This window comes from Salmo trutta, chromosome 28 (assembly GCF_901001165.1).
Source record: "Salmo trutta chromosome 28, fSalTru1.1, whole genome shotgun sequence".
Lineage (NCBI taxonomy): Eukaryota > Metazoa > Chordata > Actinopteri > Salmoniformes > Salmonidae > Salmo > Salmo trutta.
Window position 1 is genome coordinate 22440122 of NC_042984.1, and position 16531 is coordinate 22456652.

A 16531-nucleotide genomic window follows, 5' to 3' on the forward strand; every position below is an offset into this window, starting at 1 on the left:
AGAAGGGGAACAGAGGCACAACCTGGCTCAACTCTCATCCGGTGGTCGATTTGATGGTGGAAAAACAGGCTTGGGTGTCAGTGTCTCCTTCGAGGGGGAGAGAAAGAGGGCCTGTTGTTGTGAGGGGAAAAGCGTATTGTTTTCAACTGGATCGGCTGTCCAGGATCTGTAAGCAGGGATCGTTTTCATGCTATAGCTCGAAGCAGAAGAAGTAAGTTTCTGTTTGTTCTTGTGTTTCTGTGTGTGTGTGTGTGTGTGTGTGTGTGTGTGTGTGTGTGTGTGTGTGTGTGTGTGTGTGTGTGTGTGTGTGTGTGTGTGTGTGTGTGTGTGTGTGCACAGATTGTGCAGTATGCTTGTTGTCTTGCTCCCATCCGGTTTCTTCCTTTGCTGATTTCCTGTGGGGATTCCTCAGTGCTGTATCATTTCTGTGGAACCTGACCTCAAACAGGGGCTGCTGCTGGTTATCTCAAAGGGAGTGAGACACACACAGAGACAGGCAGGGATAGAGGAGTGGGAAAAAAATGGCAGAGCATTGAGTAATGTAACAAACTTCCAAACATCCAGAGAGATGGCTGCAAGCTGGGATTGGAATTATCTGTCTTCCAGTGCTTCAGACAGCATTCTGTAGGTCCGTCTCTCCTTCTCTCTCATGCCCAAACAATCACAGATCTGTTTCTGAGGCTGTGGGGGCGGTGTTATTAGTCCTGCTAGATATCTACCTTCAGTCTCAGTCCAGCCTCCTGCCTGCCTTGACTCACTACTCCTTACTCATTACTCCCTGCTCTTTAGTCTCTCCTCCTAACTCTCCTGATCTCCTCATCTCTACAGATAACTCCCTGCTCTTTACTCTCTCCTCCTAACTCTCCTGATCTCCTCATCTCTACAGATAACTCCCTGCTCTTTAGTCTCTCCTCCTAACTCTCCTGATCTCCTCATCTCTACAGATAACTCCCTGCTCTTTAGTCTCTCCTCCTAACTCTCCTGGTCTCCTCTCATCTCTACAGATAACTCCCTGCTCTTTACTCTCTCCTCCTAACTCTCCTGATCTCCTCATCTCTACAGATAACTCCCTGCTCTTTAGTCTCTCCTCCTAACTCTCCTGATCTCCTCATCTCTACAGATAACTCCCTGCTCTTTAGTCTCTCCTCCTAACTCTCCTGATCTTCTCATCTCTACAGATAACTCCCTGCTCTTTAGTCTCTCCTCCTAACTCTCCTGATCTCCTCTCATCTCTACAGATAACTCCCTGCTCTTTAGTCTCTCCTCCTAACTCTCCTGATCTCCTCTCATCTCTACAGATAACTCCCTGCTCTTTAGTCTCTCCTCCTAACTCTCTTGGTCTCCTCATCTCTACAGATAACTCCCTGCTCTTTAGTCTCTCCTCCTAACTCTCTTGGTCTCCTCATCTCTACAGATAACTCCCTGCTCTTTAGTCTCTCCTCCTAACTCTCCTGGTCTCCTCATCTCTACAGATAACTCCCTGCTCTTTAGTCTCTCCTCCTAACTCTCCTGATCTCCTCATCTCTACAGATAACTCCCTGCTCTTTACTCTCTCCTCCTAACTCTCCTGATCTCCTCATCTCTACAGATAACTCCCTGCTCTTTAGTCTCTCCTCCTAACTCTCCTGATCTCCTCATCTCTACAGATAACTCCCTGCTCTTTAGTCTCTCCTCCTAACTCTCCTGGTCTCCTCTCATCTCTACAGATAACTCCCTGCTCTTTACTCTCTCCTCCTAACTCTCCTGATCTCCTCATCTCTACAGATAACTCCCTGCTCTTTAGTCTCTCCTCCTAACTCTCCTGATCTCCTCATCTCTACAGATAACTCCCTGCTCTTTAGTCTCTCCTCCTAACTCTCCTGATCTCCTCATCTCTACAGATATCTCCCTGCTCTTTAGTCTCTCCTCCTAACTCTCCTGATCTCCTCATCTCTACAGATAACTCCCTGCTCTTTAGTCTCTCCTCCTAACTCTCCTGATCTCCTCATCTCTACAGATAACTCCCTGCTCTTTAGTCTCTCCTCCTAACTCTCTTGGTCTCCTCATCTCTACAGATAACTCCCTGCTCTTTAGTCTCTCCTCCTAACTCTCCTGGTCTCATCTCTACAGATAACTCCCTGCTCTTTAGTCTCTCCTCCTAACTCTCCTGATCTCTTCTCATCTCTACAGATAACTCCCTGCTCTTTAGTCTCTCCTCCTAACTCTCCTGGTCTCATCTCTACAGATAACTCCCTGCTCTTTAGTCTCTCCTCCTAACTCTCCTGGTCTCCTCATTTCTACAGATAACTCCCTGCTCTTTAGTCTCTCCTCCTAACTCTCCTGGTCTCCTCATCTCTACAGATAACTCCCTGCTCTTTAGTCTCTCCTCCTAACTCTCCTGGTCTCCTCTCATCTCTACAGATAACTCCCTGCTCTTTAGTCTCTCCTCCTAACTCTCCTGATCTCCTCATCTATACAGATAACTCCCTGCTCTTTAGTCTCTCCTCCTAACTCTCCTGGTCTCCTCTCATCTCTACAGATAACTCCCTGCTCTTTAGTCTCTCCTCCTAACTCTCCTGATCTCCTCATCTATACAGATAACTCCCTGCTCTTTAGTCTCTCCTCCTAACTCTCCTGATCTCCTCATCTCTACAGATAACTCCCTGCTCTTTAGTCTCTCCTCCTAACTCTCCTGATCTCCTCTCATCTCTACAGATAACTCCCTGCTCTTTAGTCTCTCCTCCTAACTCTCCTGGTCTCATCTCATCTCTACAGATAACTCCCTGCTCTTTAGTCTCTCCTCCTAACTCTCCTGGTCTCATCTCTACAGATAACTCCCTGCTCTTTAGTCTCTCCTCCTAACTCTCCTGATCTCCTCTCATCTCTACAGATAACTCCCTGCTCTTTAGTCTCTCCTCCTAACTCTCCTGGTCTCCTCATCTCTACAGATAACTCCCTGCTCTTTAGTCTCTCCTCCTAACTCTCCTGGTCTCCTCTCATCTCTACAGATAACTCCCTGCTCTTTAGTCTCTCCTCCTAACTCTCCTGGTCTCCTCATCTCTACAGATAACTCCCTGCTCTTTAGTCTCTCCTCCTAACTCTCCTGGTCTCCTCATCTCTACAGATAACTCCCTGCTCTTTACTCTCTCCTCCTAACTCTCCTGGTCTCCTCATCTCTACAGATAACTCCCTGCTCTTTACTCTCTCCTCCTAACTCTCCTGGTCTCCTCATCTCTACAGATAACTCCCTGCTCTTTAGTCTCTCCTCCTAACTCTCCTGGTCTCCTCATCTCTACAGATAACTCCCTGCTCTTTAGTCTCTCCTCCTAACTCTCCTGGTCTCCTCTCATCTCTACAGATAACTCCCTGCTCTTTACTCTCTCCTCCTAACTCTCCTGATCTCCTCATCTCTACAGATAACTCCCTGCTCTTTACTCTCTCCTCCTAACTCTCCTGGTCTCCTCATCTCTACAGATAACTCCCTGCTCTTTAGTCTCTCCTCCTAACTCTCCTGATCTCCTCATCTCTACAGATAACTCCCTGCTCTTTAGTCTCTCCTCCTAACTCTCCTGGTCTCCTCATCTCTACAGATAACTCCCTGCTCTTTAGTCTCTCCTCCTAACTCTCCTGGTCTCTTCATCTCTACAGATAACTCCCTACTCGGCCAGGACCTAGTCGCAGTACCTGAAGTGTTCACAGGCCTCTTGCACGGATCCTCGCCTGTGTTTGACGGTCAGGTGGAGCCCCTCAGCAGGCTGCCAGGTGGGGTACTGACACAGTCCAGCCAGGGCCAACAGCCGGCGCCAGCTCCAGCGGTACCCACCAAAACAACAGAAGCTCCACCTCTGCCTCCTCCAAACATCAACATGGCTGCCATCCTGACAGACTGTGACCCCAAAGCCATCTATGCCACAGTGTCTAAGGGGGTGCCCAGGGACAGAGACAGAGACAGGATGAGGGACTTTGGGTCTGGGGCTGTGCCTGCTGGCAGGATGCGTCCCCCTGGGGACCTGAAGCTGGCCCGCAGCCTCTCCAAGTCGGACTCGGACCTGCTGGTATCGCCGCCTAGCGAGGAAGAAGGAGGGCTGGGCAGCCGGAGTGAGTCCGTCTCCAACTGCAGCGCAGCCAAGAAGCGGCTGGAGAAGTCGCCCTCTTTCACCTCTGAATGGGACGAGGTAAGACCCTTGCTTCACTGTTCCGTTGGACTTATGTTATAATATGGTGTTCTGTATTCATAGTTTATACACTCACCTGGGTGAGTTCTCCGGGATGACTTCTATACCATCACCATATAGTGTTACAGGTGAAAGGAGACACATTATAGCCCTCCTCATCGGGCTGTTGTCTAGTTATCGAGGGGTTAACCTGTACAGTAGAATGACATCATGGAGCTGTTGTCTAGTTATCGAGGGGTTAACCTGTACAGTAGAATGACATCATGGAGCTGTTGTCTAGTTATTGAGGGGTTAACCTGTACAGTAGAATGACATCATGGGGCTGTTGTCTAGTTATCGATGGGTTAACCTGTACAGTAGAATGACATCATGGAGCTGTTGTCTAGTTATTGAGGGGTTAACCTGTACAGTAGAATGACATCATGGGGCTGTTGTCTAGTTATCGAGGGGTTAACCTGTACAGTAGAATGACATCATAGGGCTGTTGTCTAGTTATCGAGGGGTTAACCTGTACAGTAGAATGACATCATGGAGCTGTTGTCTAGTTATCGAGGGGTTAACCTGTACAGTAGAATGACATCATGGAGCTGTTGTCTAGTTATCGAGGGGTTAACCTGTACAGTAGAATGACATGCAGCTGTTGTCTAGTTATTGAGGGGTTAACCTGTACAGTAGAATGACATCATGGGGCTGTTGTCTAGTTATCGAGGGGTTAACCTGTACAGTAGAATGACATCATGGAGCTGTTGTCTAGTTATCGAGGGGTTAACCTGTACAGTAGAATGACATCATGGAGCTGTTGTCTAGTTATCGAGGGGTTAACCTGTACAGTAGAATGACATCATGGAGCTGTTGTCTAGTTATCGAGGGGTTAACCTGTACAGTAGAATGACATCATGGAGCTGTTGTCTAGTTATCGAGGGGTTAACCTGTACAGTAGAATGACATCATGGAGCTGTTGTCTAGTTATCGAGGGGTTAACCTGTACAGTAGAATGACATCATGGGGCTGTTGTCTAGTTATCGAGGGGTTAACCTGTACAGTAGAATGACATCATGGGGCTGTTGTCTAGTTATCGAGGGGTTAACCTGTACAGTAGAATGACATCATGGAGCTGTTGTCTAGTTATCGAGGGGTTAACCTGTACAGTAGAATGACATCATGGGGCTGTTGTCTAGTTATCGAGGGGTTAACCTGTACAGTAGAATGACATCATGGGGCTGTTGTCTAGTTATCGAGGGGTTAACCTGTACAGTAGAATGACATCATGGAGCTGTTGTCTAGTTATCGAGGGGTTAACCTGTACAGTAGAATGACATCATGGAGCTGTTGTCTAGTTATCGAGGGGTTAACCTGTACAGTAGAATGACATCATGGAGCTGTTGTCTAGTTATCGAGGGGTTAACCTGTACAGTAGAATGACATCATGGAGCTGTTGTCTAGTTATCGAGGGGTTAACCTGTACAGTAGAATGACATCATGGAGCTGTTGTCTAGTTATCGAGGGGTTAACCTGTACAGTAGAATGACATCATGGAGCTGTTGTCTAGTTATTGAGGGGTTAAGCTGTACAGTAGAATGACATCATGGAGCTGAGAGACCCGGGAACATTAGGCCTGCATGAGTGAGATCCACACACACACACCCCTCTCTTTAGCCAGGTTTTCACATTCATATCTGCTGTTTTTCTGCCCCTAAACTCTGTATTAACCCTGCTGAAATAGGAGCCTAACCCGGTCTATCACTGCAGTGAGAAGATAATATTCAAAATTGTATATATTCAGAGGGGAGGGTGAGAGAGCGAGGGCGAGAGGGAGAGGGAGAGGGCGAGGGAGAGAGCGAGGGAGAGAGAGACTTTTCATTCAGTATTCTAAAATAGAGCCATTTGGAATAAGTGTTATCCGCAACATTGTGTACGTGTGTAACTGCACCAGTATGGTATTTTGAGATGCAATCTGCATGGATTTTTAAATCTTCCACTATTTACATCCTTTGTCTGCGAACTGGCATGACTCGATTCCCCTATTATGTCTGTGGCAGAATCAGCCATGATGCATTTGTGATGCCGAGCAGAGTGAGTCAGCCAGGGGCTCAAGTAACAGGCTCTCCACAGTGACCAGATCACGTTGCTCTGCGGTCAGTCGGTGTACCTTTACACAACCCTATACCAACAGGCACTGGGAGTCGTGATAATGGGAGAGATGGGGGTCGATATCCTGGTTTCTCTTCTCTGTGGTTAGTATGCAGGTGGCCAGAGCAGAGTCTGCCTGTGTGCCCGACCTTGAGTGTCCTACACAGAAGTATGCTTTTAGATGACCCCTCTCCCTGACCTCTCCAAGAGGGGTGGTGGAGCAGGAGAGAATTGTGTTTTTGTTCCATCAGCCAAAATGATTGATAATCAACCCAGAGTAGAGCCTTTTGTGCCCCACCTTCACCTCAGCTGAGAGGAATGATAACAAGAGCTAGGCTCTGGCTGTATCCAAATTAGCACTTTATTCCCTATATAGTGCAATACTTTTGGCTAAGGCTCTGTATAGGCCTAGGGAATAGGGTGTGATTTCAGACACACAGCTCAGACTCAGCCCCAGTAGTATAGTTGTGATGACAGCTGTAGAGAGGAAGTGGAGGGAGTCAGTGAGTGTGACCCACACAACCACTCAGGGAACTGAACCACAGATCATTATCTCAGTAACCTGTTTATTTGAGCCATTGATGCCTCTCCTCAACACACTCAGCTATTTTATCTACAAAAGGCTATTACATTCAATGCAAAGGGAATGTATTTATTTATATACAATTTATTGGCATGAGAAACATGTTTCTATTGCTGAAGCAAGTTGAATAGATGATAAACGATCAAATTAACAGCGAAAAGTTTTAAAATAATAGAGACATTTCAAATGTTATATTATTGTCTATGTGCAGTGTTGTAACAATGTGCAAATAGTTGAAGTACGAAAGGGAAAGCAAATACCACTCTGTCGTATTCCATCTAATAGATATGGGAGTGAAGTCAAAGCTTTCCTTCATTTTGTGTCAGTTACAGTGGTCAGGTATTCTGCCACTGTGTAGTCTCTGTTTAGGGACAAATAGCTTTCCAGTTTGCTTTGTTTTTTGTTTAGTTCTTTCCAATATATCTTTTAGTTGTCTCGTGATTTGGTTGGGTCTAATTGTGTTGCTGTCCTGGGGCTCTGTGGGGTCTGTTTGTGTTTGTGAACAGAGCCGCAGGACCAGCTTGTTTAGGGGACTCTTCTCCAGGTTCATCTCTCTGTAGGTGAGGGCTTTGTTATGGAAGGTTTGGGAATCGCTGACCTTTTAGGTGATTGTCTTTTCTGGATTTTGATAATTTGCTGCTATCCTCCCAATTCTGCTCTGCATTCATTATTTGGTGTTTTATGTTGTACACAGAGAATGCTTTTCCAGAATTCCACATGCAGAGTCTCAATTTGGTGTTTGTCCCATTTTGTGAATTGTTGGTTGTTGAGTGGACCCCAGACCTCACAACTGTCGAGGGCAATGGGTTCTATAACTGATTCTATAAGTATTTTTTTGCCACATCCTAGTTGGGATGTTGGATTTTATGTTCCTTTTGATGGCATAGGCCCTTCTTTTCTTGTCTCTCAGATGGTACACAGCTTTGTGGAAGTTACCTGTGGTGCTGATGTTTAGGCCGAGGTAGGTATAGTTTTTTGTGTTCTCTAGGGCAACGGTGTCTAGATGGAATTTGTATTTGTTGTCCTGGCAACTGGACCTTTTTTGGAACACCATTCATTTTGTCTTACTGAGATTCCCTGTCAGGGCCCAGGTCTGACAGAATCTGTGCAGCAGATCAACGTGCTAATGTAGGCCCTCCTTGTTTGGAGATAGAAGCACCAGATCTTCAGCTAACAGTAGACATTTGACCTCAGATTCTAGTAGGGTGAGGCTGGGTGCCTGCAGACTGTTCTAGTGACCTTGCCAGTTTGTTGATATATACTGTATGTTGAAGAGGCTGCAACTCAAGCTGCATCCCTGTCTCACCCCACGACACTGAGGAATGAAATCTGCATTTTTTGCCAATTTTAACCACACACTTGTTATTTGTGTACATGAACTTTATAAGGTTTTTCCTCAGCACCACTTTCCATCAATGTATATAGCAGATCCTCATTCCAAATTGAGTCAAAAGCTTTTTTGAAATCAACAAAGCATGAGAAAACTTTGCGTTTGTTTTATTTGTTTGTTAGTTAGGGTGTGCAGGGTGAAATATGTGGTCTGCCGTACAGAAATGTGTTAAAAAAAGCCAATTTGACATTTGCTCAGGAAATGTAGGTGTCTGCTGTTAATAATAATACAGAGGATTTTCCCAAGGTTCATTTTGATCTCACGGTCAAATTTGTCTCCACTTTTTGGGATTTGGGTGATCAGCCAGAGCTGAGGGCGATGTTAAAGAGTTTAAGTATAGCCAATTGGAATTTGTGGTCTGTGTATTTTATTTCGTTTTGGATACTTGTACCTAGCATCGAGCATGGTGGCGAGCGACACAGCAGAGGCTCAGAGAGAATGCCACCGAATCGCTTGTTCACAGTCTCTAGTAGAGTACATTTCCAAGTTAACCCAACGGTCTGTGTTGACATCTTTGTTGAGTAGGCGTTTCAATGCCATGACAGAGGGTATCACGTCTGCTGCAGACGCAGTTGAGCTTTTTTCTCGAGTCAGTTGTTTTGAATGGAGCTAGGAGTGTTCATGTTTACAAGTTTCAAACATGTTCTCAAATGCCATTGAAATGGCAGCAGCGTTATGAGAACCAGCACGTCCTTGAGCATGCAATACAGCTTTTCCTCAGTACGAAATGCTCGTCGACCCACTGTACTGTCAGACTAATAATGCTCATGGGGCTGACATCGCTGGTCCAAATGTCCGTCGTGAAGCTAATAGCAGTGACGCCCATAGCAAGTAACGTTAGCTCATGGATGTGAGTATCAACAATACTGTGTAACTCCGGCAGGGCAACATCTGAAAAATAGCGCCTATTTGGTAGTGTGTACCGGTGCTCGACCAGTCGGCGAAAGCCAACATCACCCACGACAGAGAACAGTTGATTGTCAAGGGCAATGAATTCCATTATCTTGGTGTTAATGGATTTCACCTTTCAGTTGTCTCGCTACAATATTCTTACTCTTTCAAATGACTGCTCGACTTGTTGACTGCTCGATGCACACAGCAGACATTGTGGGCTAGGTTAGGAATGCTGTGTTGCATGTGTAGCGCTATATCTACCTACGTTTGTAGGGTGTGCAGGGTGAAATATGTACGTCAGCTTTGACATCGGTTTTACACGTCGACGTTAAACTAGACATCAGGCCGATGCCAATGTTGCCATTTTTAGCTAATATCGTCTGATTCCGATATGCTTACCGATATATTGTGCATCCCTACTATCAACACCACAGACCTTTTTGGGTTGGAGGGTTTGTATTCTGTCCTGTAGTTCATTCAATGTAATTGGAGAGTCCAGTGGGCTCTGGTAGTCTTTTTAATAGCTGATTCTAAGATTTGTAATTGATCATGTGTATGTTTTTGCTGTTTGGTCTTTGTTATAGGGCGAAAAAGATTAGAGAAGTGGGTTATCCATACAGTGTGGGGGGGGAAAGTATTTGATCCCCTGCTGATTTTGTACGTTTGCCCACTGACAAAAAAAGGATCAGTCTATAATTTTAATGGTAGGTTTATTTGAACAGTGAGAGACAGAATAACAACAACAATATCCAGAAAAATGCATGTCAAAAATGTTATAAATTGATTTGCATTTTAATGAGGGAAATACGTATTTGACCCCCTCTCAATCAGAAAGATTTCTGGCTCCCAGGTGTCTTTTATACAGGTAACGAGCTGAGATTAGGAGCACACTCTTTAAAGGGAGTGCTCCTAACCGCAGCTTGTTACCTGTAAAAAAAGACACCTGTCCACAGTAGCAATCAATCAATCAGATTCCAAACTCTCCACCATGGCCAAGACCAAAGAGCTCTCCAAGGATATCAGGGACAACATTGTAGACCTACACAAGGCTGGAATGGGCTACAAGACCATCGCCAAGCAGCTTGGTGAGAAGGTGACAACATTTGGTGCGATTATTCGCAAATGGAAGAAACACAAAAGAACTGTCAATATCCCTCGGCCTGGGGCTCCATGCAAGATCTCACCTCGTGGAGTTGCAATGATCATGAGAACGGTGAGGAATCAGCCCAGAACTACACGGGAGGATCTTGTCAATGATCTCAAGGCAGCTGGGACCATAGTCACCAAGAAAACAATTGGTAACACACTACGCCGTGAAGGACTGAAATCCTGCAGCGCCCGCAAGGTCCCCCTGCTCAAGAATACATATACATGCCCATCTGAAGTTTGCCAATGAACATCTGAATGACTCAGAGGACAACTGGTGAAAGTGTTGTGGTCAGATGAGACCAAAATGGAGCTCTTTGACATCAACTCAACTCGCCGTGTTTGGAGGAGGAGGAATGCTGCCTATGACCCCAAGAACACCATCTCCACCGTCAAACGTGGAGGTGGAAACATTATGCTTTGGGGGTGTTTTTCTGCTAAGGGGACAGGACAACTTCACCGCATCAAAGGGATGATGGACGGGGCCATGTACCGTCAAATCTTGGGTAAGAACCTCCTTCCCTCAGCCAGGGCATTGAAAATGGGTCGTGGATGGGTATTCCAGCATGACAATGACCCAAAACACACGGCCAAGGCAACAAAGGAGTGGCTCAAGAAGAAGCACATTAAGGTCCTGGAGTGGCCTAGCCAGTCTGTAGACCTTAATCCCATAGAAAATCTGTGGAGGGAGCTGAAGGTTCGAGTTGCCAAACGTCAGCCTCGAAACCTTAATGACTTGGAGAAGATCTGCAAAGAGGAGTGGGACAAAATCCCTCCTGAGATGTGTGCAAACCTGGTGGCCAACTACAAGAAACGTCTTACCTCTGTGATTGCCAACAAGGGTTTTGCCACCAAGTACTAAGTCATGTTTTGCAGAGGGGTCAAATACTTATTTCCCTCATTAAAATGCAAATCATTTTATAACATTTTTGACATGCGTTTTTCTGGATTTCTTTGTTGTTATTCTGTCTCACTGTTCAAATAAACCTACTATTAAAATTATAGACTGATCATTTCTTTGTCAGTGGGCAAACGTACAAAATCAGCAGGGGATCAAATACTTTTTTCCCCCACTGTACATCTCCATTTTGGATAGATAGGTCTTCATGTTGTTGTATGTTTAGTGTGTTCCAGTTTTCACAGAAATTGTTAGATTCTATGGATTCTTCAATTACATTGGGCTGGTTTCTGACGTGCTGTTGCTTCTTTTTTCTTAGTGTATTTCTGTACTGTTTTGGTGTTTCACCATAGTGAAGGCGTAGGCTCAAGTCTGTTTTTGGTTGGACAGGTTTCTCAATTTATTTCTTAGGTTTTTGCATTCTTCATCAAACCATTTGTCATTGTTGTTAATTTTCTTAGATTGTCTGCATAGAAATGTTTTGATTTGGTAGTGAAGTTGAAAGGTCAAATATACTGTTTAGGCTTTCTACTGACAAGTTTACACCTTCACTGTTGCAGTGAAACGGTTTGACCCGGTAGATTTCTAGACTACTTTCCTTCCATCTATAGCACGTCTTAATAGTATGCCGTTTGTTCTGCTTTGATGTCTCGTCATTCAGCATTGTTCTGTTCAAGTAGACTGTGGGGGGGGGGGGGGGGGGGCGGGGGGGGGGGGGGGGGGGGGGGGGGGGGGGCGGGGGGGGTCTCTGCTGTGTTGACTATTACACTCTGACAATGGGAGAGAGAGGAGGAGAAGATAAACTGAAGAGAACAGACTGTTTCACTTTTGTATCGAGACTCCAGTCATAACATTCTGTTTGTACAACTGTAAGACATATTAGACGTGTTCATTCACCACTTAAATTACTTTCATGAAGCTACTGTTCAAATGTTATGCTGTGAACTTCATGAATACGTCTGTGTCACAGCCGCCGTTCAGAGTTCACCTTCTAAATAGATGCATCGTTTTCCAATATCGAATTACTTCAAATCAAAAACAGTTCATTAGAAGTTGCAGAGAATGAACTTTGTCACATTACTTCAAAGTGCTCTGTCATTCCAGTCCCCTCCTGCAGGCACAGTGTTAGTGTTATCAGTGTGGGTCTTCTCTCTGTTGTAGAGCATTCAGTCCCAACTGGGTAACGGGGTCACCAGACTGGAACAGCTTGCCGACTTGAATCTTTAGTTCCCCTGCTGAAACGTTCAGCAATATGAGACTACTTTATACCCTCCTGGTGATACTGTAGCTACTGGGACTAGCCTACATTATGAGTGACACAGGAGCCAGACCCAACTCTGTACGCTGTAATCACCCACAGCTTGATTGAACACCTCACCTCATGAAGTCCTGGAGCTGGAAGATGGGATTCGGCCTTTCCGAGAGGCTGCCTGTGGATTAAGTCATGATGCAGTTGTGTGGCGATAGGAAGAGGAGACGCCACACCACAGCAGCTCCCTACTGATCAGAGCAGCACCAGCTATAATCCTGCAGATGTTATTTCCTGGTCGACTCTCCCTTATTATACAGTCTAATGTCTACTCTCTACAGTTAGTTATTTAGATCTGAATTGACTGAGCTTAATAAGAATGTCACTTTGCCAATCACAACGGAAAGGTAAGGCAAGGATGTATTGTAAATTGAACATTTTATGTATGTTTTGTGTAAATTGAAATCTCGTTACACTGCTCTCCTTAAATGTCCGTCAATGAGAATAGCCTCAATGCATCTGGTTGCATAATGTAGGAGTTGAACCTAAGCAGCAAAGGAAAGCAGAGGGTTATCCGCTTGGAGACTAGTGTTCCCTTGCCTGTGGCAGGATCTAGTCACAGAGCAGCTAAGGATCCTGGTACTAAACACCTCCCTCTGCAACTGGATCCTGGACTTTCTGATGGGCCTCCCCAGGTAGTGAGGGTAGGTAGCAACACATCTGCCACGCTGATCCTCAACACTGGATCTCCACAGGGGTGCGTGCTCAGTCCCCTCCAGTACTCCCTGTTCACCCACGACTGCATGGCCAGGCACGACTCCAACATCATCATTAAGTTTGTAGATGACACAACAGTGTAAGAGGTCAGAGACCTGGCCGGGTGGTGTCAGGATAACAACCTATCCCTCAACGTAATCAAGATAAAGGAGATGATTGTGGCCTACAGGATAAGGAGGACCTAGCACGCCCCATTCTCATTGATGGGGCTGTAGTAGAGCAGGTTGAGAGCTTCAAGTTCCTTGGTGTCCACATCACCAACAAACTAGAATGGTCTAAACACACCAAGACAGTCGTGAAGAAGGCACGACAAAACCTATTCCCTCTCAGGAGACTGAAAAGATTTGGCATGGGTCCTCAGATCCTCAAAAGGTTCTACAGCTGCAACATCGAGAGCATCCTAACTGGTTGCATCACTGCCTGGTACGGCAACTGCTCGACCTCCGACCACAAGGCACTACAGAGGGTAGTGCGAACGGCCCAGTACATCACTGGGGCTAAGCTGCCTGCCACCCAAGACCTCTACATCAGGCCATGTCAGAGGAAGGCCCAAAAAATTGTCAAAGACCCCAGCCACCCCAGTCATAGACTGTTCTCTCTGCTACCGCATGGCAAGCGGTACCGGAGCACTTAGTCTTGGACCAAAAGGCTCCTCAACAGCTTTTACCCCCATGCCATAAGACTCCTGAAAAGGTAATCAAATAGCTACCCCAACTATTTGCATTGTGTCCCGCCCATCTTAATCTTTTCTTTTTATTGACAAGTCTGATTGAAGGCTTTTTCTTTGCAACTCTGCCTAGAAGGCCAGCATCCCGGAGTCGCCTCTTCACTGTAGACGTTGAGACTGGTGTTTTGCGGGTACTATTTAATGAAGCTGCCAGTTGAGGACTTGTGAGGCGTCTGTTTCTCAAACTAGACACTCTAATGTACTTGTTCTCTTGCGCAGTTGTGCACCAGGGCCTCCAGCTCCTCTTTCTATTCTGGTTAGAGCCAGTTTGCGCTGCTCAATTGGTAATTTCTCGCATGGAATAGCCTTCAGTTCTCAGAACAAGAATAGACTGACGAGTTTCAGAAGAAAGTGCATTGTTTCTGGCCATTTTGAGCCTGTAATCAAACCCAGTAATGCTGACGCTCCAGATACTCAACTAGTCTAAAGAAGACCAGTTGTATTGCTTCTTTAATCAGAACAACAGTTTTCAGCTGTGCTAACATAATTGCAAAAGGGTTTACTAATGATCAATTAGCCTTGTAAAATGATTAACTTGGATTAGCTAACACAACGTGCCATTGGAACACAGGAGTGATGGTTGCTGATAATGGGCCTCTGTATGCATATGTAGATATTCCATTAAAAATCAGTTGTTTCCAGCTACAATAGTCATTTACAACATTAACAATGTCTACGCTGTATTTCTGATCAATTTGATGTTTTTTTAATGAACAAAGAATGTGCTTTTCTTTCAAAAACAAGGACATTTCTAAGTGACCCCAAGCTTTTGAATGGTAGTATACATGTACGTATTACCTCAATTAACCCAACTAACCGGTGCCCCCGCACATTGACTCTGTACCGGTACCACCTGTATATAGCCTCGCTACTGTTATTTTCACTGTCATTTCACATTTGTTTTTGTATTTCTTTACTTATCTATTGTTTACCTAATAACTATTTTTTACTTTAAAGTTGCTCTGTTGGTTAGGGCTTGTAAGTAACCATTTCACTGTAAGGTCTACACCTTGTATTCGGCGCACGTGACAAATAAACTTTGATTTGAGGTGGAGTTGTGTTCCTGTGTGACGGAATCTAAGTAGGTATGAGGAGACCTTCTGTTGTGTTCAGGGTAGTGGCTTCATTTAGGTACTGCAATCTTTTGAGTGCCCTGACCTGTTTTGAGTACTTGTACCTCCTGTGAGTAGTAGCAGGATTGCTTCATATTTGAACGTTTAAAAGACAATCTTTTATTTTCTTCACACACCTTTCATGTAAAGGTTTGACGGTTACCAGAGATCTCAGTTTCTACATCGCCCATTATTGCCACCTTGTCTGTATTCACAGCCTCCCTGTCGCTCTCTCTGCCACCCCCTCAGCCTGAAGGTTGTCAGGTAGGATCACTTATTGCGGTGTAGCAGCCCGGAGAGTTGACAGTTTGCTCAACAACCTAGCCGAGGTGAATGCTAATGCAGAAACCCTGAGCTGCAGTGTTCAAGATAACAGCCGAACGTTGCCTTTCAACCCATCACTCGGATTAGCATGTAACCTGTCCGTGATGCGTATGTGTGTGTAAGAGAGAGTACGGTATGCAAGTTCTTTCCTTTGGCAAGAAAAAGTTAATTTTAGATTTCTTTTTATATCCTCGTTTTCATGACTATTCTATTTCTTATTTTTTTTGTCTATTGAATAGTTAATAGGGCCCTAATGCTCAGTCACCCAGGAGGGGTTTCCCTGGGTTACATTATACCAGATTCATCACCCATTGGACAGTTTTCTTAAAGGTCTAATACAGTTTTTATCTCAACATCAAATCATTTCTGGGTAACAATTGAATACCTTACTGTGATTGTTTTCAATTAAAATGGCCCAAAATGTATTTTATTTTATTTATTTCACCTTTATTTAACCAGGTAGGCTAGTTGAGAACAAGTTCTGGCCAAGATAAAGCATTGCAATTCGACACATACAACAACAGAGTTACACATGGAATAATCAAAACATACAGTCAATAATACAGTAGGACAAAAGAAAACAAAAAGTCTATATACAGTGAGTGCAAATAAGGTAAGTTAAGGCAATAAATAGGCCATGGTGGCGAAGTAATTACAATATAGCATTTAAACACTGGAATGGTAGATGTGCAGAAGATGAATGTGCAAGTAGAGATACTGGGGTGCAAAGGAGCAAGATGGATAAATAAATAAATACAGTATGGGGATGAGGTAGGTAGATAGCCCATCTGTAAACAGCCCATCTATGTACAGGTGCAGTGATCTGTGAGCTGCTCTGACAGCTGGTGTTTAAAGCTAGTGAGGGAGATATGAGTCTCCAGCTTCAGAGATTTTTGCAGTTCGTTCCAGTCATTGGCAGCAGAGAACTGGAAGGAAAGACGACTAAAGGAGGAATTGGCTTTGGGGGTGACCAGTGAGATATACCTGCTGGAGCGCGTGCTGCGAGTGGGTGCTGCTATGGTGACCAGTGAGCTGAGATAAGGCGGGGCTTTACCTAGCAGAGACTTGTAGCCAGTGGGTTTGGCGACGAGTATGAAGTGAGGGCCAACCAACGAGAGTGTACAGGTCGCAATGGTGGGTAGTGTAT

General features: G+C 45.0%; 1 protein-coding gene across 6 annotated transcripts in view; it reads left to right on the forward strand.

Moving 5' to 3' along the window:
• Positions 1-16531, forward strand: part of anks1aa (ankyrin repeat and sterile alpha motif domain containing 1Aa) — a 121432-nt gene that overhangs the window by 59018 nt on the left and 45883 nt on the right. For all 6 annotated transcript variants that reach the window (XM_029719197.1, XM_029719198.1, XM_029719200.1 and 3 more), the window contains one exon: positions 3628-4154. In XM_029719197.1, the coding sequence (XP_029575057.1) occupies positions 3628-4154 (527 nt within the window). The remainder of the gene's footprint in view (positions 1-3627; positions 4155-16531) is intronic.